This window comes from Dryas octopetala, chromosome 1 (genome assembly GCF_963921425.1).
Source record: "Dryas octopetala chromosome 1, drDryOcto1.1, whole genome shotgun sequence".
Classification (NCBI taxonomy): domain Eukaryota; kingdom Viridiplantae; phylum Streptophyta; class Magnoliopsida; order Rosales; family Rosaceae; genus Dryas; species Dryas octopetala.
In genome coordinates this window covers 8540601-8562283 of record NC_141366.1, presented here as the reverse complement: position 1 = coordinate 8562283, position 21683 = coordinate 8540601, and the positions used below count along the sequence as shown (strand labels likewise).

Below are 21683 nucleotides of genomic sequence, written 5' to 3'. Positions count from 1 at the left end.
ATAAATAAATTTGAAGTGTTATTTATATAATTATTAATTAGCAACCCATTTTTTTAACAGTATTTGCCTTCAGCGCGCATTATATTCACCTTATATCACTTGAAATCTACTATATAATTTGATTTTTTTAATATTTTTTATCAATGTAGTAGATAATATCTTAAATAAACATATAGTCAAGTTTCATTCAAAATTTCCGTATTTTGATAACAATTTCCGTTGTTTTTGTCTAATTTTGTCGAAATCGAAATTTTAATCGAAATTTCCGCTAAAATTTCCGTCGAAATTTCCATCGAAAATTTCCTCGAAACCAAAATTTTACTCCTTGGGCTTACCATGTGAAAAAATATAAATCTACAACCTCTTTTCTATCAATACATGTACATGTATTTCTTAATGATGATTCCGCATAAAAACAAATTTGGAAAAACTAGACATGTGCACTGAGCAGGCTAAAATAGGACTTTTAACGCAATTAAGACAAACAATTGGCCAAAAAAAAGATAAACAATTGGCCAAAAAAAAAAAAAGATAAACAATTGGCTAAAATAGGACTTCAATGAGACCATTCTCAAGTGTTGACATGCTTCGTGAACTGCTTGGAAGAGTTACTGAACAGGCATATAAGATAGGCAAAGGCCACTTACAAATACTTGTTTGTGTAATGGCTAGAAAAGATCCTGGTTACAAGTATCTGAAGTGGATCTCTGAGACTCAAATTGGCATAGTGACGCAGTGCTGCTTGTCAAATATGGCCAACAAAGCAAATGACCAGTATCTTGCTAATCTTGCACTCAAGATCAATGCCAAGCTTGGAGGCAGTAATGTAGAGCTAATTGATCGGCTTCCTCTCTTTGGGGATGCAGCCCATGTTATGTTTGTGGGGGCTGATGTCAACCATCCTGCTGCGCGGAACACGACAAGTCCCTCAATAGCAGCGGTTGTTGCCACTGTAAACTGGCCTGCTGTGAATCGTTATGCTGCACGAGTTCGACCCCAGTACCGACCCCAGTATGGTGGTACTGAGAAGATATTGAACTTTGGAGACATGTGTTTGGAGCTTGTTGAATATTATGAAAGATTAAATAAAGTCAAGCCAGCAAAAATCTTGGTCTTTCGTGATGGAGTCAGTGAGGGCCAGTTTGATATGGTTCTCAATGAAGAGTTACTAGACCTGAAGAGGGCTTTAGGAAGTATAAACTACTTTCCAACCATCACACTTATTGTTGCCCAGAAGCGGCACCATACACGTTTGTTTCTGGAGAGTGGGAGGGATGGGAGTTTCATTAGCAATGTCTCACCAGGAACTGTGGTGGACACAATTATTGTGCACCCATTTGAGTTTGACTTCTATCTCTGCAGTCACTATGGAAGCCTTGGAACAAGCAAGCCCACACACTACCATGTTCTTTGGGATGAGCACAGGTTTACTTCTGACCAATTGCAGAAACTCATCTATGACTTGTGCTTCACCTTTGCAAGGTGTACTAAACCTGTATCATTGGTCCCACCGGTGTACTATGCTGACCTTGTGGCATATAGAGGGCGATTATACCAAGAGACTATGATGGAAGGACAGTCTCCAGCTTCAGCATCATCCTCCGCTTCATCATCATCAATGGCATCTTCAGCCCTCCCAGTGGCTTCTCTAGATGAAAGATTTTACAAGTTGCATGCTGATCTGGAAAACATAATGTTTTTCATATGAAAGGCCAGAGCATGATCCCATGATGTCTTTCCTTGTGTGGAAATAGAAGGAGATGGTTACCGTTAATGGGAAAACCCGGACGCAATTCCAACCTCCTGTGGAGTTGTTTGTGCGTGAATCTAATGGGTTTTTGTGTTGAAATATTATGTTTAGCATTTTGTTTTTTGTATTTGGATTATGCTTTGTGTAAGAAGACTCAGTTCAAGCTGTTTGTGGGTTGAACATTCTGTTTTTGGATAGGGGTTCTAGATCACTGTGGAGATCTAGCATGTACTCAGTCCTTTGTGGTGTTGTTTGTGTTTATTTCCTGTTTGCGATATATGAATTGTGGTGGGTTTGCTATCTGTTTGAATGTTTATGAGTGTGATGGAATGTTAATATTTATGAAACTCAGGATTCGGTATGATGAAACTACCTGTGTGCAGAAGCTGTGCATGAAATGTATATTAAGAACGAAGAAAAGCAATCACTTAAGAAAACAAAAGGCCACCAACTGCGGCAGAAAATGTCCTATTTTGATAGCTAAATAGAGGACAAACTCTATTAATATTAACATTTCAATCTGCACATTAAAAGTAAATAGAGTACACTACAAGACATCCAAATGGAAAGCTTCGACTTCGTCCCTGAATTGTTCCAGTAAGCTATCCGCGCTCATTGCTGTGAGTTCTGCCAAATTCACATGAAACCAAGCACCAAACCAAACCTTGATAAGTTATTAAGGGCATTATACGCATCTGAAGGGAAATTGCGGAAAGCTAATACAACTTTACAGTGGTCAACCAATAAAGGCCAGAAAAACATACTATCAAACCACCTGTTGTGCATAAGGCTCGGATTTGTCTGATTTCGACCCAACTTCACAGAGTAAGAACATGTTGTGAGTGAACTCAACACTAATCTCACTCTGTAAAATAGTTTAAAACCTTCATAATTTGCGCACTGCTACCTTTTGGGAGAAGAAAAAAAAATAAAATTTCAACATCTTTATTGATAAATATATTTTATCAAGCTTTTACATATAGCAGACAGTAAGGAATTACAATGCTAGAATACTCTGCTCTCAAGCTTGTTCCCTCCTCTAACTGAAACTATACTATTCACATAAACAATAGCTTTGGCAAAATCCGCTGGCACACTTTGAATGGGAAGATACGTATGCATTTCGGTGCTCAAGTTATAGGAGAATATTGATCCATCTTCGTCAATCATAAGAATCTCATTGCTCTTCCAAAATGCCAACGGCCAATCCATGAGCTCAAAAGTATGATGTTTTGTCCAAGCACCCCTAGCACCACCAAATTCATCCATCACCCATATTCCTAAGGATCCAAAGTTATTCTGTCCAAAAAGAGCAATGGATTTGTTCCAGACTAAAAGGCGCATAGCATTCACATCTATATCGCGTAAACCATCTGGTAGCAATATTTCTTGAAATACTTCATTGCCCATATCGAACAAAATGATCACATCCCTTATGTATTCTTCATATAAAAAGTCAAACACATGTCCTTCCTTATGTTGCTCATGTCCCAACCAATAACACATTCCATTGAGGTACAACTGGAAATATTCAGGCCAAAGGTTAGTAGTTTCTGTTTGTAAAGAATCAGTTTTGATCTCTTTCCAAGAATCAGTACTCAAGGTGTATACTACTGCTTTGGGAGGATGGATAATCTGTTGATGATCACCATGCACAAGATATGAACCATCAAATCCAAAATTAACCACTTTGTAATCTTTAGATTTAGAATCATAGCCAAATCCAAGAGCATCAGTGAAACTATGACATGGGAGGTAGTGGAGCAAATCTGGTTCGGACCAATCATGTCCTACATTGGGCCAATTTTTAAGGTATGGCTCGGGTGGAAGAAGCTTGAATTCCTCAATTGCAGGATTCCATAAAAACACATGACTAGGATAAACTAGAACCTCACTAGGATAAGCTAGACAAATGATCCCATTACAATGACCAATGATTCCAAGTAAGTCACCCCTAGTCTTTACATTGATACCATAATCAGGAACCCTAATGCAAGGAAAAAAGCTACGCTCCCCAGCATCCCTTGTCCAATAGCCAATAATTCGAAGTGAGTCAGAGTCACCCCTAGTCTTTTGGCTCATCGAAAGAGGAATTTTCATGTCATTGACACCAGAAAGAAATCCAGGCTCACCATCATTATTTCCATTGAAAAAATTAAGCAATGAGAATACCAACTCAATCTCATTAGTCTTGGGGTCCTTGGTGTCCTTAACAACTGATCGCTTCAAAATAACACAAGTGGAGAAATTGTTGTGCATGGAGTTGGAGAGGTGCTTGGCTACAAACTTGGGGTTGTTGATAAAAGCATACCACCATTTAGAGATGCACTTGAACCGCATCAGACTTTTTGGAGGCAGACTTAACAGAATTTGTTCCAACATCTCTTCTGGCATTTTGCAAAACGCAGTCATTTCTGCTATGCTATCAACCTCTCGATCCCCTTTTACACACACAAACAAAAATGAATAACCAAGTGAGAATATTCCAAGGTAAACCCCATTCTACTAGTATTTTTATTCTGAACAGCCCAATATTATATGAAATTTCATCAAAAAAATGTGAGTTAAGAGCATTTTTTACCGCTCACCAAATTTAAAAAATAGCTCCTATTATTCCCTAAAATTTCCATAAATTTAAGATTTTCTTAAAAATTTCCCCCATACCCTTGCATACATGGTTACCAGACACCCATGGAGTGTCACATTACAGTACTTGTATGCTTTTAGCCGGAATCTTATTAAAAATCGGATGAGACTCCTCAAACCTCTAATGACCAAATTTTACATGATTTGGGGAATTTCAACTTTAGCATTGGAGAACCCTTCTCCAAATTTAACTTTTTCCCAAAACTCATCTTTATATTTGAAGAAAATAAGGGGAAAGAGATGAAGGTGATCTTAAAATCCAAATGACGTACAATAAACAAACACTATTCAAAGAAAGAAAAATATGAAAACAGACAACATGAAAAATAAGAGTGCCGAAAATTTATCAACAAGATTAGATATTGGAAATACACGTACGTAAAGTAATTACCTTAGTCCTTGTGAAGAGGAAAAGACCAAGAGATATCGAAGGAGATGGAGGAGAGGGATGAGAGAGAGAAAGACTGTGTGTGAGAAGTAAACGACTGATAAGAGAGAGAGAGAGAAAAATGGAATTGGGATTAATTTTTAGGCAAAGTACACCTAAGTATCTTAAGTATACACACTTTTTTAAGGTTGTACGGTTGTACCTCAATCAAATAAAGTTGAGTAAATTACAATTTAGTACCTCCATTTTACATATTGTTTCAATTTAATACCTCAATTTTGAAAACTTGCAAAAAAATATCCCAATTTTCATTTTGTGTCAAAACAATACTTCTGTTAATTTTTCTGTCATATAAATCATTATTTACTGACGTGGTAGAAGTATTTTTTGTTTTTTTTCTCAATTTAAAAATAATAATATTTTTAAAAACTTTTAAATAAAAAAATTATAAAACTAAAAAAAAAAAAAAGTGGGGGGAGATGAAGTGGGGGGTCAGGGTTGGGGGGGGGGGTGAAGGTATAAATCTAGGTAGAAGGGTGAGATGGGTCGGGGCTAGGGGAGGGGGAGGAGTGAGGGGAGCTGGTCTGGGGAGTGGCAGCTCTGGGCGAGGCAGCGCTGGGTGGGGCGCGGCTTGGCTGGGCAGGGGGAAAAGAGGTGGCCGGGTCGGGGCTGTATGAGGGGGGTGGGTTGGGGAGGGGGTGGGGGCGGGGAAGGGAGGGGATGGCTGGGGGATGGGTGAGGGCGGAGGGAAGGGGAGGGGAGGGGAGGGGAGGGGAGGGGATGGGAGGGGAGGGGCTGGGGGAGGAAATGGGTGGGGGCTAGGGGCGGGAATAGGAGGGGATTGGTGGCTGAGGCTGAGGCTGTGGGGTGGGGTGGGGTGGGGTGGGGGCAAGGAGGGTCGAGGTTCTGCGGGGGGCATGGCTGGGGAAGGAGGAGGAGGGGAAAAAGTTTTTATTTTAAGAAATTTTTTTATTTAAAAGTTTTTAAAAATATTTTTTTTTTTAATTTGAGAAAAAAGACGAAAATATCCTTGCCACGTCAGCAGATAACGATTTATTTGACAGAAAAACTAACGGAGGTACTATTTTGACACAAAATGAAAGTTGAGGTACTTTTTTGCAAGTTTTCAAAATTAGAGTACTAAATTGAAACAACATGTAAAGTTGAGGTACTAAATTGTAATATGCTCAAAAAAGTTGTTCAGAGGTACCTCAATTACTGGTTTTGCACACCTATGTACCTCTTGTTAATTTTTCCGTCTGAAAGACCGTTAACTACGTATGTAGCACACTAATATGGCTTTAAAAAAATAATAAAAAATTTAATCAACTTTAAAAAATGAAATAATGATTAAAAAAACTAAAAAAATAAAAACCCAATAATTAGATAATTAAATTTATTTATTGTTTGCGATATATGAATTGTGGTGAGTTTGATATATGTTTGGATGTTTATGAGTGTGATGGAATGTTAATATTTATGAAACTCAGGATTCTGTATGATGAAACTACCTGTGTGCAGAAGCTGTGCATGAAATGTATATTAAGAACGAAGAAAAGCAATCACATAAGAAAACAAAAGGCCACCAACTGCGGGCAGAAATGTCCTATTTTGATAGCTAAAAGGAGGACAAACTCTATTAATATTAACATTTCAATCTGCAAATTAAAAGTAAATAGAGTACACTACAAGACATCCAAATGAAAAGCTTCAACTTCGTCCTTGAATTGTTCCAGTAAGCTCGGATTTGTCAGATTTCGACCCAACTTCACTGAGTAAGAACATGCGGTGAGTGAACTCGACACTAATCTCACTCTGTAAAATAGTTTAAAACCTTTATAATTTGTGCAGTGCTACTTTTTTGGAGAACTAAAAATAAAATTTCAAACATATATCTTTATTGATAAATATATTTTATCAAGCTTTTACAGATATAGCAGACAGTAAGGAATTACAGTGCTAGAATTCTCTCCTCACTAGCTTGTTCCCTCCACTAACTGAAACTATACTATTCACATAAACAATAGCTTTGGCAAAATACTCTGGCACACTTTGAATGGGAAGATACGTACGCATATTGGTGCTGAAGTTATAGGAGAATATTGATCCATCTTTGTCAATCATAAGAATCTCATCGCTCTTCCAAATTGCCAACGGCCTTTCAATGAGCTCAAAAGTATGAAGTTTTGTCCAAGCACTCCTAGCACCACCAAGTACATCCATCACCCATATTCCAAACGATTCAAAAGAATCATGTGCACTAGAAAATCCGAAAAGAGCAATGGATTTGTTCCAAACTAAAAGGCGCAAATCATGCACAATTATATCATAGAAAACATCTGGTAGCAGTATATCTTGAAATACTTCATTGCCCATATCGAACATAATGATCACATCCTTAATGGTTTCTTCCTCATAATATAAGTCAAACATATCTATTTCCTTTTGTTGCTCATGTCCCAACCAAAAACACATTCCATTGAAGTACAACTGGAAATATGCAGGCCAGAAGTTAGTAGTTTCTGTTTGTAAGGAATCAGTTTTGATCTCTTTCCAAGAATCAGTGCTCAAGGTGTATACAACTGCTTTGGGAGGATGGACAATCAGATGATGATGATGCACAGGATCTGAACCATTGGATCCAATGTTAACCACTTTGTAATCTTTAGATTTAGAATCATAGCCAAATCCAAGAGCATCAGTGAATCTATGACATGGGAGGTAGAGGGGCCAATCTGGTTCGGACCAATCACGTCGTACTTTGGGCCAATTTTTAAGGTATGGCTCGGGTGGAAGAAGCTTGAATTCCTCAATTGCAGGATTCCATAAAAACACATGACTAGGATAAACTAGAACCTCACTAGGATAAGCTAGACAAATGATCCCATTACAATGACCAATGATTCCAAGTAAGTCACCCTTAGTCTTCAGACTGATACCATAATCAGGAACACTAATGTACGGATGAAAGTCACGGTCACCAGCATTATCTGCATCCCTTGTCCAATAGCCTACAATTCGAAGTGAGTCAGAGTCACCCCATGTCTTTTGGCTCATCGAAAGAGGAATTTTCATGTCATCGACACCAGAAAGAAATCCAGGTTCACCATCATTATTTCCATTGAAAAAATTAAGCAATGAGAATACCAACTCAATCTCATTAGTCTTGGGGTCCTTGGTGTCCTTAACAACTGATCGCTTCAAAATAACACAAGTGGAGAAATTGTTGTGCATGGAGTTGGAGAGGTGCTTGGCTACAAACTTGGGGTTGTTGATAAAAGCATACCACCATTTAGAGATGCATTTGAACCGCATCAGACTTTTTGGAGGCAGACTTAACAGAATTTGTTCCAACATCTCTTCTGGCATTTTGCAAAACACAGTCATTTCTGCTATGCTATCAACCTCTCGATCCCCTTTTACACACACAAACAAAAATGAATAACCAAGTGAGAATATTCCAAGGTAAACCCAATTCTACTAGTATTCTTTTTCTGAACAGCCCAATATTATATGAAATTTCATCAAAAAAATGTGAGTTAGAGCATTTTTTACCGCTCACCAAATTTAAAACATAGCATCTATCATTCCCTAAAATTTCCATAAATTTAAGATTTTCTTAAAAATTTTCCCGATACCCTTACATACATGGTTACCAGACACCCATGGAGTGGCACATTACAGTACTTGTATGCTTTTAGCCGGAATCTTATTTAAAATCGGAGCGTATGGATTGGTGATCATGGATGAGACTCCTCAAACCTCTAATGACCAAATTTTACATGATTTAGGGAATTTCAACTTTAGCATTGGAGAACCCTTCTCCAAATTTAACTTTTTCCCAAAACTTATCTTTATATTTGAAGAAAATAAGGGGAAAGAGCTGAAGATGATCTTAAAATCCAAATAGCGTACAATAAACAAACACTATTCAAAGAAAGAAAAATATGAAAACAAACAACATGAAAAATAAGAGTGCCGAAAATTTATCAACAAGATTAGATATTGGAAATACACGTACGTAAAGTAATTACCTTAGTCCTTGGGAAGAGGAAAAGACCAAGAGATATCGAAGGAGATGGAGGAGGAAAGAGAGAGAGAGAGAGAGAGTGTGTGTGTGTGTGTGTGAGAAGTAAACGACTGATAAGAGAGAGAGAGAGAGAGAGAGAGAAGATATTAGGAATTGGGATTAATTTTTCCTTCCGCACCGAAAGCTTCCGCAAGAGAGACTGAGAAAGGGGCTTTTGATTGAAATTATGCAAACCATTGTTATAAATTCTTTTTTGCTATAAAAAAAGCTATAAATTCTTGTAGGATACTAATTACTAATTAAACAATTAAGGAATAGGTCCTAATTGACCTTAATTCTGTCATTGACGTAGGTTAAATACTATTGGTAGAGCCATAAATTAGCATTTGCCCAAAAAAAAAAAACCATAAATTAGCTAGTTTTGTTATTTTAGTATTTATAAAATTATGTCATTTATATTTGTGATTAAAGGGTAACATGAAAAAAAAAATAAAAAAAGGCTAAAACCTCGGGAATTGTGTAAAAATATTATAAATTTCATGAGTGTTAGTATAAATAAATTATATGGATAAATTTGTTATTTAAAGATATTTTTGAATGAAATTTTAACAAAAAGAGTTATATGAAAACAAATTGAAACATTAAGGAGTCTCGCTGTAAGTTTTAAAACTTCAAAAAGTGTTTTTATATTAAACTCATTTATTATAATTAAGATTCTTTGTATGTACCCATTGTAAAGAGCTTCTAGGACGTACTTTCTGCTGGTATATTATAGTGGAGGATTTTAATCCTAGTACATTAGACTTGTGAATAATATAAAAGGCAATTCTCCTTCGTTATTCTATCCAACCTAACCCTTTATTCATTATACTTTCGAACAAAATATAAGAATCAAGGAAAACCCATATATACAATATAAATTTTCAGGTAATTAAAGTTAGCAGCTAACCCATAATCCCATAATTTCTGAAATCAAGTGGCATCTCACAATTCAAGAAATGATGGCCATAATCCCATTGATTAAGCAAGAAACCACAACCGAGTTCAGAGGAGTAGTGGTTAATTAATTGTGATAACAACCTAGTCGTGGGCCTATTATGATGGGCCAATTTACATGTTAGAATTATGGGCTATCCTAGGCCTTCTTATGAGTTACTATTGGACCACTGCTCTGCTGTCTATATTGGGGTACAATGTTTTAAATAGCCAGCCATTTTGGCATGAGTAATGGGCAGCTTGAGAATTGCATGCAACACTACAGTATACAGCATTTGCATATACAAGTCCGTGGTTTGTTTTAACTCCATTTTTTATTCCATTAATATTTGCTTTTCTTACGTTTTTTTCTGATATGAATATTACATGGCAGATAAGCATGATATGAAATACATACTCGAATATAGATAGATCACCAAAAATTGCTAAAACCCATTTGTCATATAACCGCCTTAAACATATATATCAAGTCACACGAACCCCAAAGCAATGCCGTTCGATCTGGGTCAACTTTCCATTTGTGATGATTTTGAACCTATCAAGCAATCAAATGAATATCGAGTCATATATTGACAGAGAAAAATTATAGTGGGAAGGTCTTCAATTCTAGTGGTTCCGTCCACTAGACGGCAACAACTGCATATATATATATATATATAGGCTCCTTCTGTTGAGGTATACCTCAACTTATTTATGTTGAGGTATACCCTATTGGGGCCCACACGAGTCGTTTTGTGTCGATCCGAACCGTTCAATTTTTACATCTTCATTAGTAGATCATCCTTGCAAAAAATTAGTCAAATCGGAAATCATTTGTCTATCTAACTTTGATCAAATAAATGGACGAACAAAATATTTTCGATAATCTTTATTTGTAAAGTTGAAACTCTCAAAAATCCCCAAATTATACTTGCGAATTTGCGATGGTTATTTTGATTTTTCAAAGTTGGGGTATGTCTGCAAAATTGGAAACTGAAAAACATGTTTAACAAGTTTCTATAGGGTAAAAATAGATTGAATTCTAAGGGTTCAATTATGGTGACGTACGTGTATAATTAAGGCCAGGAAGTAGGTGCTTTATATTGATTGGAAGCTTATATATCATTTTCACAATAATGTATTTTGATTCCTCAATGGGATGAAAGATGATAATTAGCTGTTTTTCCCCATTATTTTTCCTGAACAAAAATCCATTAATTGCTACTTCCATGGCATTGACATTTTAAGTTCTTGAAACACTCCCTGCATGTCCTGCAAATTAATTTCAGAAAATAAGGCTCGATCAATTGCGTGGCCATTTGCACAATCAAGTTTAATTAAGCACAACTGAGTCACACTGACCAAATTAAGGTGCAGTGCGAATGCATGATCACATTGGCTTGATCATTTTTCACTTTTTCACACATGCAGCCAGTGCAGTGCCACAAATAGAAGCATAATTGCTTAGGAAGAAATTCTCAATTCAGTAAGTCAGTATAAGTCTAAATCACTATAGCACTACTCCATCTCCATGCATGTCATTCGTCTTCATCTATATAAACCAATGCTTTTCTGGATTGCTCTATTAATGGTGGTCCAACTTTTCAGCTAAATCAGGTACGTACGTGTGTATATGTATTGTAGTTTCTAATTTCTTATATATGTACGCTTTTCTCACAATATGTATTAACGTTACGTTGTTTGTGTTGGATCTTTAGTTGTCCTCTCGACAGCAAGCCGATCTGGCGTTATCGATCTTGGCCTAGTGTACAACTGTTGTTTTTTGGAAACATGAGTACGACAAACATGGCAGATGTTCCGACAATATTTTTCCGCAAACAGACTACTTTCAGGAATCCCACAAGAAGTGGCAGCAGTACGAGTTAACATATTTGCTTGGTCCTTCCAACATTCATTCAGGGAACAAGTATAACTACTATAGTCTTGTTAGAGACATAGCAAAATATACTGGACACAACGCTATCATTCGTTGCAAGTATGCTATTCCGATTCAACAATTGCATGAGGTGGTCATCTGTTTTGACAATACGGCCGGAATGAATCTGATAGATTGTCCCCGCACACCAAAATGTGATACGCGGCAGCTTATAGAGGTTCCCTAAATTATAACTTTATAATTAAGTTTAGTATAATTCTATTGTAATAAGAACCATATATATCTATGCATGTCCATCAGCTAAATGGAGTCTTAATTGGTGTAATAAAAAATAAATAAGAATTATGTTTATGAGATGGTTGTAATCCGCCTTTGATTTTTATATGTTGTCCAATCTTGATTATCTTTTGATCTAGTGGTCTACAACTACATGAAAAAGGATAAGACAACATAAATAGCTAGATTTAATTAGAAGCATTGGATTTATTCATGTTGTTCTGGTTCATCATGCTGGCTTAGTCATGTTGTTGGATATTGAGTTATAATAAATCTTAACATGCATGCATCAAGTTTGAATATAAATTCCACCAATTTTCCTGATTGGCTAATAAAGAACCTGCAATCTAAGTGTGTTGGTCCATAAGGTTTGCCTTAATTGGTCTTTGATCTTTGTGTTTACCCTATGGTAATCATTTGAATTGATTTTCCTCAATGTCCTCAAGCTAGCTATTATATATTCTGCAATATGCATGCCAGAGAGTGGTTTGATGTTAATAGGAAATTAAGTCTCTGTTAAGCCTCCTCCACAGGATCACCGGAGGTTGTGATTCACTGGTGATCTCCTCCTTGTTATGACATAGTTAAGCTCAATGTGGATGACACATGCCAGGGTCCTTTTGGTAATATGGGAGCTGGAGGTGTTAATTATCAGAGATGAGCATGCATGGTGTTTGGTTTAATTAATTTATAGGATTTATTGCTAATTTAATTGGGAAGGGCAGAATCCTTGAGGTTGAACTGTGGGGAGTATTTCATGGTCTTTCACTTGCTTAGCAGGAGGGCAGAATCCCATTTGGTAATTTCATGATCACTCCACGTCAACATGCCTATAACCCTCCTCACTCTGTAAAAAAGTAAAAAACCTTTTATCATTTGCGCAGTGCTACTTTTTTGGAGAACAAAAAATAAAATTTCAACACCTTTATTGATAAATATATTTTATCAAGCTTTTACATATATAGCAGACAGTAAGAAATTACAATGCTAGAATTCTCTGTTCTTAAGCTTGTTTCCACCACTAACCGAAACTATACTATTCACATAAACAATAGCTTTGCCAAAATACTCTGACACGCTTTGAAAAGATACGTACGCATTTTGGTGCTGAAGTTATAGGAGAGTATTGATCCATTTTTGTCAATTATAAGAATCTCATTGCTCTTCCAAAATGTCAATGGTCTCTTAATGAGCTCAAAAGTAACATGTTCTGTCCGAATTGAAGGTTGGAGACTTATTTCATGGAGATGGAGTACTACGTACTTTGGATCCAATTTTGATGGTACTAAGCAATTTGATTGGGATTCCACATTGCATCATTTCCAGTTCTTGGCATCATTTGCTCTTTACTTTGTTCTTTGGAGGTTTTGTTGTCTACAAACTTGTTGATATGCTCTTACTGTCCTACGCCGGTTATACACTTAGGCCCGTTTGGATTCTTGAATTTGAATTTGGATTTAGATTTCAAATCTCTTCATTTTTTTTAAACAAATGATTAATAATAATAAATATGAAATATGATTTTAATTTTAATTTTCATATATTTAGCAATATATGATAAATATATTGGTCGGAAGGGGTCGCTGGAAAAGTGGCCGAAAGTTGGTGGAGGCTGGCCAGAAAAGTTGCTGGAGGTCAGCCAGGAAAGTCGCCAGAGGTCAGTCGGAAAGTTGCCGACAGTCTGCCGGAAAAGTCACCAGAGAGTGGCCGAAGTTAGTCGCTGGCAGTAACTGCCAACAGTGGTGTTACCGTGCGGAAGAGAGAGAATTGAATGAGATGATGAATTTCAAATACCTAGTTTCATATAGTATTTGAAATTCATAAATTTGGGTTTTTCAAATCCATCTTGGATTTGGCCCAAATCTAAATCTTCTCTTTAATTTAAATTCAAACAGGTAGATTTGGATTTGAGCAAAACAGGCCCTTATTCTGTTGTTAACTACTTAATATAGCCAATTAAGAATCAACATAAATAATCGAACCTCTTCTCTATTGCTGCATGGACCAATGCATAGCTTTAGTGCCAGTGGAGACAAGGGTTGAGGGAATTGGGTGAAAAAGTCGGTGTATAATTTAAAGGAGACTTTCATTCAGCTTTTTTAATTTTACAATTTATTAATTAAAGTCTTATAACTTTTAAAATTTTAACTAATTTTATAATTTACTGATTTAACCATTTACATAATATTGGTCCATTAATTTTTATTTTTTTTACACATATCAGGCGCTGAGCGCTTGACGGTCATTTTCAAGTATTTGGCAGTATATTTTTACTTCTTTCTCAAACTTGGTTTTAAATTAAATCATTATTTTAAAAATATAATGCTAGTTGTCACATATTTTTTTTTTCACATTTATATCTCACCTGATGTGTCATTACTTTATTGAAAAGGTATTTTTTTTTCTTTTTTAGGTTTTATTTTTTAATTTTTAGTGTCCAATGTATGAATGCCATGTAAGATGGTATGAAATTGTGGTATAAAAATGTGGTAAGTGTAGCATTACTGATTTTAAAATAAGTTTCTCTCTCATAATTACTTAGTATAAGAGGACATGTGTAAGAATTTAATTGGTTCATTCAACTGGGGTGAATATTGAGGTCCACTCCTAAGTATTTCCCCGGTAGTAACTCGTACACACTACAGTGCTCTGCATTGGGCCGACCGTCAGAGAATCCTCTATAAGAATTGGGGCCCATCAGGCCAGGCGTCATGCATGAGGAGGACATAATTACTTAACCTGATAATATATTTATATACGTAAACCAAAAACACAAATTTAATTAAAGGATAATATCTTTCTTTTATAGTTTTATACTTTTATCTAAATTCTAATTTTTTTTTTTTTGTGTTGCTGTAAAAAATATTACTTAACTAGACGTGTAAAACCTATTGTGTTGTAAATTAAGCATGTCATTCGAGTTGTGCAGATTGACTCGAAAATGACATACTTCATGTTTGGTGGGTGACCTGTGTATAGCCCAAAATTATACATGCTAAACTCAAACCCACTAAGAGGTTCATTTTAATTTTATTACAATAAATTAAACTGAAGGTAAAAAAATGACTTACAAATTTGCAATAATAGACTTCATTTTAATTTGGAAATCAATAGTTCATTTTAGAGATCACAAAATTAAATTTTAAAATGAAATTCATTTCAATAAGTTGGCTCATCATGTGAAAAAATATAAATCTACAATCTCTCTCCTATCAACACATGAACTGTATTATATCTCATTATGTCTCATCTTAAATTTTTAAACTAAACTATTAAATAACCACTGCAAGTAAAATTATAATAAATAGTTCAAAAAATTGAACTATTAAACTGAATTATTAAACAACCATTGTGGATGCTCTAATATGTCGTGTCAAAAAATCTTTATTTTTTTTTTACAGAAAAAGGGGATCCTACTTAGGTGTATAGAGGAAATTATATGACCCTTTCAACTGATTACGTATACCTCGGGTCCTCAACAATTATCTTTGTTTTATGGTTGGTTGTAAGTGTTGTGCATGGCTTTTTGCCATTTTAGTGAAGCCCGTGTCCAATGGCCAAAAAAGGAACTCTTTTGTATTTCTTAATGATGATTCCGCATAAAAACAAATTTGGAAAAACTAGACATGTGCAATGAGCAGGCTAAAATCAAGGACTTTTAAGTTTTAACGCAACTAAGACAAACAATTGGCCAAAAAAAAAAAAAACAAAGACAAACAATGAAACAAAAACACGGGAATCTGAAGTTAGCACCTTCGTTTGACCCAAAAAGAAAAGAAAAAAGAAGTTAGCAGCTCCCGATTACATTGCGGATGGGGATCATGGGGTTCATTGGTTAGCTAAGTAGTTAAGTTAGCATGCACCAAAAATCCCAAGTTATTAGTTGAAAATTAAAAGGGAAGTCAAATAATTAATTTGGGTTAGTTTTCAGAATCTCTTCTTTGAATGACTTTCTGGGATGAAATTGCATATGGTGTTTCCTTTCCTTTCTAAAAGCAGTTTAAGTAATGTGCTAGTTTGGAATGTTTCATGAGGTTAATTGGGTTCCTCTTGAATCCAATACACAACTTCAGAATGGGGATTGTTGTTTCATGAGGTCCTTTACTTGGATACTTGTAAGCTCAAAATGATCTAATCAAAATTGTGGTGCAAGTTAATGCATTTTGTTTACTTCTTGTACAATATCTGCCAAGGCATGTGAGAGTTGGCAAAAGGTGAATGGAAGTCCTCTTGGAGTATGGGGGGACCATGAAAATTTGCATGTTATCTTCAGAAGTATAAGCTTGCTTGCATTAATAGATTGTATTTGTTGTTTGTGTTAGTTGGCAATTTGGCATTGTAGCTAGTGCCCTCCACTTGGAGATGCCCTTTGCTATATAAGGACATTGACAGAAACATGTCATTAATTCAAAAACCAAAGTTGGCATTGTTCTTTGTCTGTTTTGATATAAGAGGAACTTATCAAGAACTGCAGAATTGCGAAAGTCACTGGTTAGATTTGCTATGAAAGATTGTAAGTTGGGCAATTGAGTGTATTGGAATGACAGATCATCAGTGTGGCCAATGATACAATCATTACCAACTTTGAGGAAGCTTTTGGTTCAATGTGGAGATCACAGGTTGACATTTGGGTTTGTGGGTTATTTTCGGAGTTGCATCTGGTGACGTTTTACAGAAGTGAACTGAGAATGCCTCCTTATGTAATGTGTATGTGTCACATTCCTAGTGAAAAATAATAGTGTGTTGAAATGTAGTTGTGGTTAAATCAGAAGTTCTTACTTTGTACACATCACTCTTTGTTAAGAAAAATAATCTTTTGTCCTCAAATATGCTGCACTATACAAAAGACCTAACAAAGAAATATGTGGAATACAAGCACACAACCAAAAAGGAAAAAGGAAATTTCCAACACAGACACTCCAATTCCAGCACTGCTAAACTGCCCCGAAGGAAGATTCAATTCATTTGCTGGTATTTCTTTAATTTGGAATACATTCTAGTTCTCTTAGTGATTACGCCTCTAGTTGCTTGTGATGATTGAAATAAGCTCATTAGCTGTCCATGTCACTAAGGAGAGGTTTTGAAGTTTGCTGAGCAACTCTTTGTCCACTGACCACAGCATGGGGATGTATTCATCAGCTGAAAATTTGTCCAAAAAATAAATAAATACTTCATTTTCAATAAATACAGTGAGGCAGGTGTAACTTTATTGCTAATTTTCAGTGTTTGAACCTAAAGGGTGACTAGCAATTTGTATATCACATTCTGGTTCTCTGCATGTCAAAACATACCTGAACTCTTTGCAAGATTCAGTAATGAGTATGAAGCAAGTATTCTTTCCTCCACATCTTTGTCATAATTCAGTGATTCTAGCAACTGAGGCACAAGAACTGAGCATGCCATGGACCTCAAATTTTCATCTCCAACTGTATTGAGAAAGCTACTCATCCATGACACAGTGACAAGGCTTGTTCGTGCTAAGCTTGGGATGCCATTTGCTATGGAATCAGAAAGGGCCTCCAATAGCTTCTGATTGCCACTTTTGAATAAAACAGTGGCTGCTTTCCTTTGCCAATCTTCTGTTGCTTCTTCATCTTCATTCTAATTATTTACAAGATTACAAGAATCAACCTACTGTTAGGAACAATTATTATTCGGATCACATAAAAATGGTGTCATTACTTGTTTGTTGGTTTTTGATAATTTGATAAGGCTCTGCTGTGTAGTTTAGTAGCAAGCTTACCGAGTGTACAAAACCATCTAAGACATTTTCGTTGAAGTGAAATGAATCCCTTCTCCAATAACTGAAACCTGCTTGTTGTAAAAGCCAATGTTCTGTTGTGGCCTCTCCTGTGTAAGAAAACCAGCCTCCCAACATTAAGAGAGCTCTTGCTGATTGTTCTTGGACTTCTTCGTCACATGTTCGACAATCTAAAGCTGCTATAGCTGCTTCAATGGCTTCTTCTCTATAGACACTGCACCTAAAAGGATCTCCCTGCAACAAAACTGCTACTCCATGTGGGAACTATTCAAGATATATAAAAAAAAAAAAAAAAGTCCAGAGCAAAAATTGATTTACTCATCTGTTGAAAAGTTTAGAAAAATTATAAATTTTAAAGCAACTATTTCTATTAATATTAAGACATATCTCTCTCCCTATTCCCCTTTATGATAAGAAAGATGAAAGCATTAACAATGGATTTACCATGAGATCAAGCTGTAGTAATATGGCAGCAATTAATGGGCGCTCTTCGGGTGGAGCTCTCTGCAGATAGACCAATAAAATCTGCATTGTGTTCAAGCCACCAGATCCTTCTTTAAGTCCTTCTAGGATTTTAGTGATCTTCGTTCGTCTGAGAAGAAACATTTAGATTATCAGAATATAATAGAACATCTAAAAATAACCAGAAGACTGAAGAAAGGTAAGCAATAACTCCATACCTACTAAGGCAGAGTATTTCGAATAATATAGCAAATGCAGAACCCGTAGAATTGCTGCCATTTCCAAGTACTATGAGTTCAAGAAGAGAAGCCTTGTTCAAAAAATCAGCTAAGTAGTTTCGACAGCTTCCGTCAGCTCGAACACAACACGAAATGATCAAAGCAACATTGTTCCTCTCATGAGTCTCCCCTCTCTCAATTTGTGTCACCAGAAGGCTCAACCCCCCTAGAGAAACCACCTGTCTAGCATTCTCTAAGTTTCTTTCTTCATCAAAACCTGTAAGAAGCTGGTCCAAAAGGTATAATGCTGCCACTTGAGGACTGCATCTTACTGTGAATAGGGTCTGCAAATGGTCTCCAAACTCTAGTACTCGAAGGACTAGTGCCACCCATTCAAGTGATATCATCTGTTTGGCCTTTGGCTTTAACAGGTAAAGCAGAATAGCGGCTTTCAAAAATAGACCATTACTTCTTAGAAGTCTCATGAAGATTTCAAGCTGTGGATCTGAATTTAGTATTATCTGTGTATTCAATTCATTTCTTGCTACAAATTCAGCTAAAACTGATATTACTAATTCTAATATTTCATCATCAGTGGAAGCAAACAACACCTCCAGCATTCCGAGGATAACAGGTGCCTTTGATAACATAGCTTCAATGACAGGGTCACCATGTGAGTCCAACCAAGCTTTGGTAATTACACGAATTGCAATTTCACAATCACTTAAATTATCCGAGGAGTAAATAGTACTAATAGCGCTGCTCAAATTGCTTGAAGGAAGATGGGAAATATCTTCGTTTCGGGTTGATTTGCTTTTTACTATAAGATTCCTGTTTGCCAAGCACTCTGTTGGTACATTCTGGCAGCTAAAGAATCCAAAATAGTCTGATTTCTGTGTCTCAGACCATAACTCATTTTTTGGATTTCTTTGACTTTGGCTTGATGACTTTCGTCCATTCTTGTCTCCCGTCTGCAAAAGTCAGAAAATGGTGATAATATGTGTGAATTCTCTACTGCAACATTCAATTATTTACAAAGTAGTGTGGAATTTTGATATGAAGACAGAGTTACCCACATGAACATAATTGAGACTGTTGTAGTTATCTTCATCTCCACACAGCTGTGTCTCTTCGTCTAAACCCCAAGTATCATTTAAAACTCGATTTCGATCATCGAGCTCCACAGAACTCCGTTCAAGTGTGGGGCCAAATACAGAGCGGTATCTTTGGTGATTTTGGAATTCGTCAAGCAAAAAACACAATTGAAATTTTAAACACAAACTACAAGTCATCTTCTTTTATTTTATTTGATGTTTTGCAAAAATGATTAAAATGTATCAATGTAAACACTTACAAATTTTTGTTCACTGAGGAATTTGAAGTGTGAGAATCTGATGATCTCCTTCTTGATGATCTGCATCTGGGTATTGATGGCAAAGGTATAGTAGGAGGAACAGGAGGGGCTTCAACCCCAACTTTAAGCCACTTTTTGTAGTACATAGCAAACTCTGTAGTTCCCATGTCCATTTGGTCATTATAGACCTTGGTTATAGCTGTCATCTTCTTCTCCTTCTCAAAGTAGTCTGACTTTGAAAGAACATCAATTTCCTCGGCATACCAAATCTTCAGATGGAGAAGATGTGGAAGAAAGAAATGCTCCCAAAGATCAGGAAGCAAATGGGTTCTTGCTAAAACTGGTGAATCACAGAAAACTTGAAGCAGATGCCTAGCAGAAATCCGATCATTTTTCTCAAGCTTGTAAACAACTGCCAAGTAGAGTTGAGCACAAGCAGAGAGATATGAATTGGGTACTCCACATGTTGAGGAATTCTTGGACTTGCCAGAGTTTAAGGAAACAACACTGGTCAAAAGCTCAATAGAATTCCTCATTGTCTTCAGCCTTAGTTCCTTCTTTGTCGACCCTTGATCTTCCACCAACTTGTTAATGCTTTCAATTCCCAATTCCAAGTTTGCAAACACCCCATTATCCGAACCAGTTTTCTTTCTCACCAAACAGGCACTGCACTTTTCGCAGATTGCTTCCCGGAAATCCTCATCCTTTATGTACCGGCCCACATAGCCGCTGAGAATAGAAATCACTGCTTTAGTAGCAACTTCATCAATTGAAGGCTCACTTCTTCTTGAACTCTCTGAAACCAATGACTTGGAATTCGACCTCTCTGAAGTAGAACTCACTCTTCTCACCGACCCTTTTCGAGTGGAAGCCTTCTGAGCCTTGTGGTTGAAGAAATCGTAGCTTTTTCGGTCATGGCAGATGTGTATAGGCAGCAGAGCTAGAGATTCGTCTGGTGCAACTCTGTCTCTGAGTTTCACTGGTTTTTGGCTTTTTGGGAACTTCTTTTTCCCGCGTTGAAATCCTTCTTCTGTGAGCAATTCTCGTAAGGAAGCCATTTCTTGGTGGATGATTGGATTTGGGTTTGAAGCAAAGAAGTGTTTGTGAAAAGCTTCACTGACATTCTCTCAAAACCCAAAGATACAAAATGACAGCTATTGGCTATGGAAGAGAAACAAGAGAAAGAGTTGAGAAGGACACAAAAATGAGGACAAGAAGACTCCGTTGGCTGATTCTTTTTCAGCGTTTTAACTGCCAGCCCGCCTTGTAAGTTGTAACGCAACCGTGGGCACTGAACCGGTTTCGCTGTGAACCGGGTTTGATTGTTCCATGCATGAAACATGTTTTATTTCATTAATTATACTAATTTTTTTATATAAGTACTCTGTCTAATTAATTACCACCAAAATATTAAACAAGAAGAGCAACAAGTACGTAAGCTGCTTAACTGAGTTGGGACACACAATTCACCGATTCAAATCTTCAATAATCTTTTTGCAAAAATGAAAGAGAAACATATAGATAATTACTGAATTTTTAAATTAAAGCAGAAATTAAAAAGATAGAGAGATAATTAGGCTGCTCTCATATAATCATATTGTTGAAAACATGTCGTTAAACTACCTATTATAACTCAGCCACAACTTTATAGAAAAAAGATGTTAGTCTAATATATATAATTTGAGTAATGCTAAATTGCTAAAGAGATCATGTATTATTTTTTCTAATATAGAAAAATAGGGAATTTAAATTTGAGACATCTTTCAAACAAAGTGTAGAAAAATATCACGAGGCAACCTAGTTTATGTATGAATATGGTTAACCACATATTACATTGGATGTACATATATATACTTATTACGTCATTTATTATAATTAGATAATAATTAACATATTAACTATGAAATCATGTAATCAATTAATATG

The 21683-nt window shown here is 36.2% G+C and overlaps 4 protein-coding genes across 5 annotated transcripts; 1 reads left to right on the top strand and 3 right to left on the bottom strand.

Moving 5' to 3' along the window:
* The first annotated feature begins 559 nt into the window (after positions 1-559).
* Positions 560-2053, top strand: LOC147297370 (protein argonaute 2-like). Its single transcript, XM_086232537.1, has one exon. It carries the CDS (start codon positions 560-562, stop codon positions 1706-1708), a length of 1149 nt encoding a protein of 382 aa, XP_086088663.1. The 3' UTR covers positions 1709-2053.
* Positions 2054-2680: 627 nt separating this feature from the next.
* On the bottom strand, positions 2681-4907 carry LOC147297369 (F-box/kelch-repeat protein At3g06240-like). Its single transcript, XM_086229061.1, has 2 exons — positions 4788-4907; positions 2681-4191 (listed from the first exon to the last, which is right to left on the bottom strand). Exon 2 carries the CDS (start codon positions 4160-4162, stop codon positions 2756-2758), a length of 1407 nt encoding a protein of 468 aa, XP_086085187.1. The 5' UTR covers positions 4163-4191; positions 4788-4907; the 3' UTR covers positions 2681-2755.
* A 1753-nt stretch (positions 4908-6660) lies between these two features.
* Positions 6661-8972, bottom strand: LOC147297368 (F-box/kelch-repeat protein At3g06240-like). Its single transcript, XM_086228178.1, has 2 exons — positions 8819-8972; positions 6661-8200 (listed from the first exon to the last, which is right to left on the bottom strand). Exon 2 carries the CDS (start codon positions 8169-8171, stop codon positions 6744-6746), a length of 1428 nt encoding a protein of 475 aa, XP_086084304.1. The 5' UTR covers positions 8172-8200; positions 8819-8972; the 3' UTR covers positions 6661-6743.
* Positions 8973-16703: 7731 nt separating this feature from the next.
* LOC147297367 (putative E3 ubiquitin-protein ligase LIN-1) lies at positions 16704-20968 on the bottom strand. Of its 2 annotated transcripts, none has more exons than XM_086229505.1 (7): positions 19758-20968; positions 19480-19627; positions 18404-19374; positions 18168-18315; positions 17706-17987; positions 17254-17563; positions 16704-17101 (listed from the first exon to the last, which is right to left on the bottom strand). In XM_086229505.1, the coding sequence occupies exons 1-7, from the start codon at positions 20813-20815 to the stop codon at positions 16983-16985; spliced, it is 3036 nt and encodes a 1011-aa protein (XP_086085631.1). In that variant the 5' UTR covers positions 20816-20968; the 3' UTR covers positions 16704-16982. The 2 variants fall into 2 exon arrangements, with proteins under 2 accessions (XP_086085631.1, XP_086085632.1); XM_086229506.1 differs by having other exon boundaries at positions 17706-17957.
* Positions 20969-21683: the final 715 nt, after the last annotated feature.

Excerpts from the sequence above, each read along its gene's own strand:
- LOC147297370 (XM_086232537.1), top strand. The coding sequence starts at position 560 with ATGAGACCATTCTCAAGTGTTGACATGCTTCGTGAACTGCTTGGAAGA.
- LOC147297369 (XM_086229061.1), bottom strand. The coding sequence starts at position 4,162 with ATGACTGCGTTTTGCAAAATGCCAGAAGAGATGTTGGAACAAATTCTG.
- LOC147297368 (XM_086228178.1), bottom strand. The coding sequence starts at position 8,171 with ATGACTGTGTTTTGCAAAATGCCAGAAGAGATGTTGGAACAAATTCTG.
- LOC147297367 (XM_086229505.1), bottom strand. The coding sequence starts at position 20,815 with ATGGCTTCCTTACGAGAATTGCTCACAGAAGAAGGATTTCAACGCGGG. Across the intron at positions 19,628-19,757 it reads TCCTCAGTGAACAAAAATTT|ATACCGCTCTGTATTTGGCC; the intron begins GTAAGTGTTTAC and ends AAATCACCAAAG. Across the intron at positions 17,564-17,705 it reads TAGATGGTTTTGTACACTCG|AATGAAGATGAAGAAGCAAC; the intron begins GTAAGCTTGCTA and ends GTAAATAATTAG.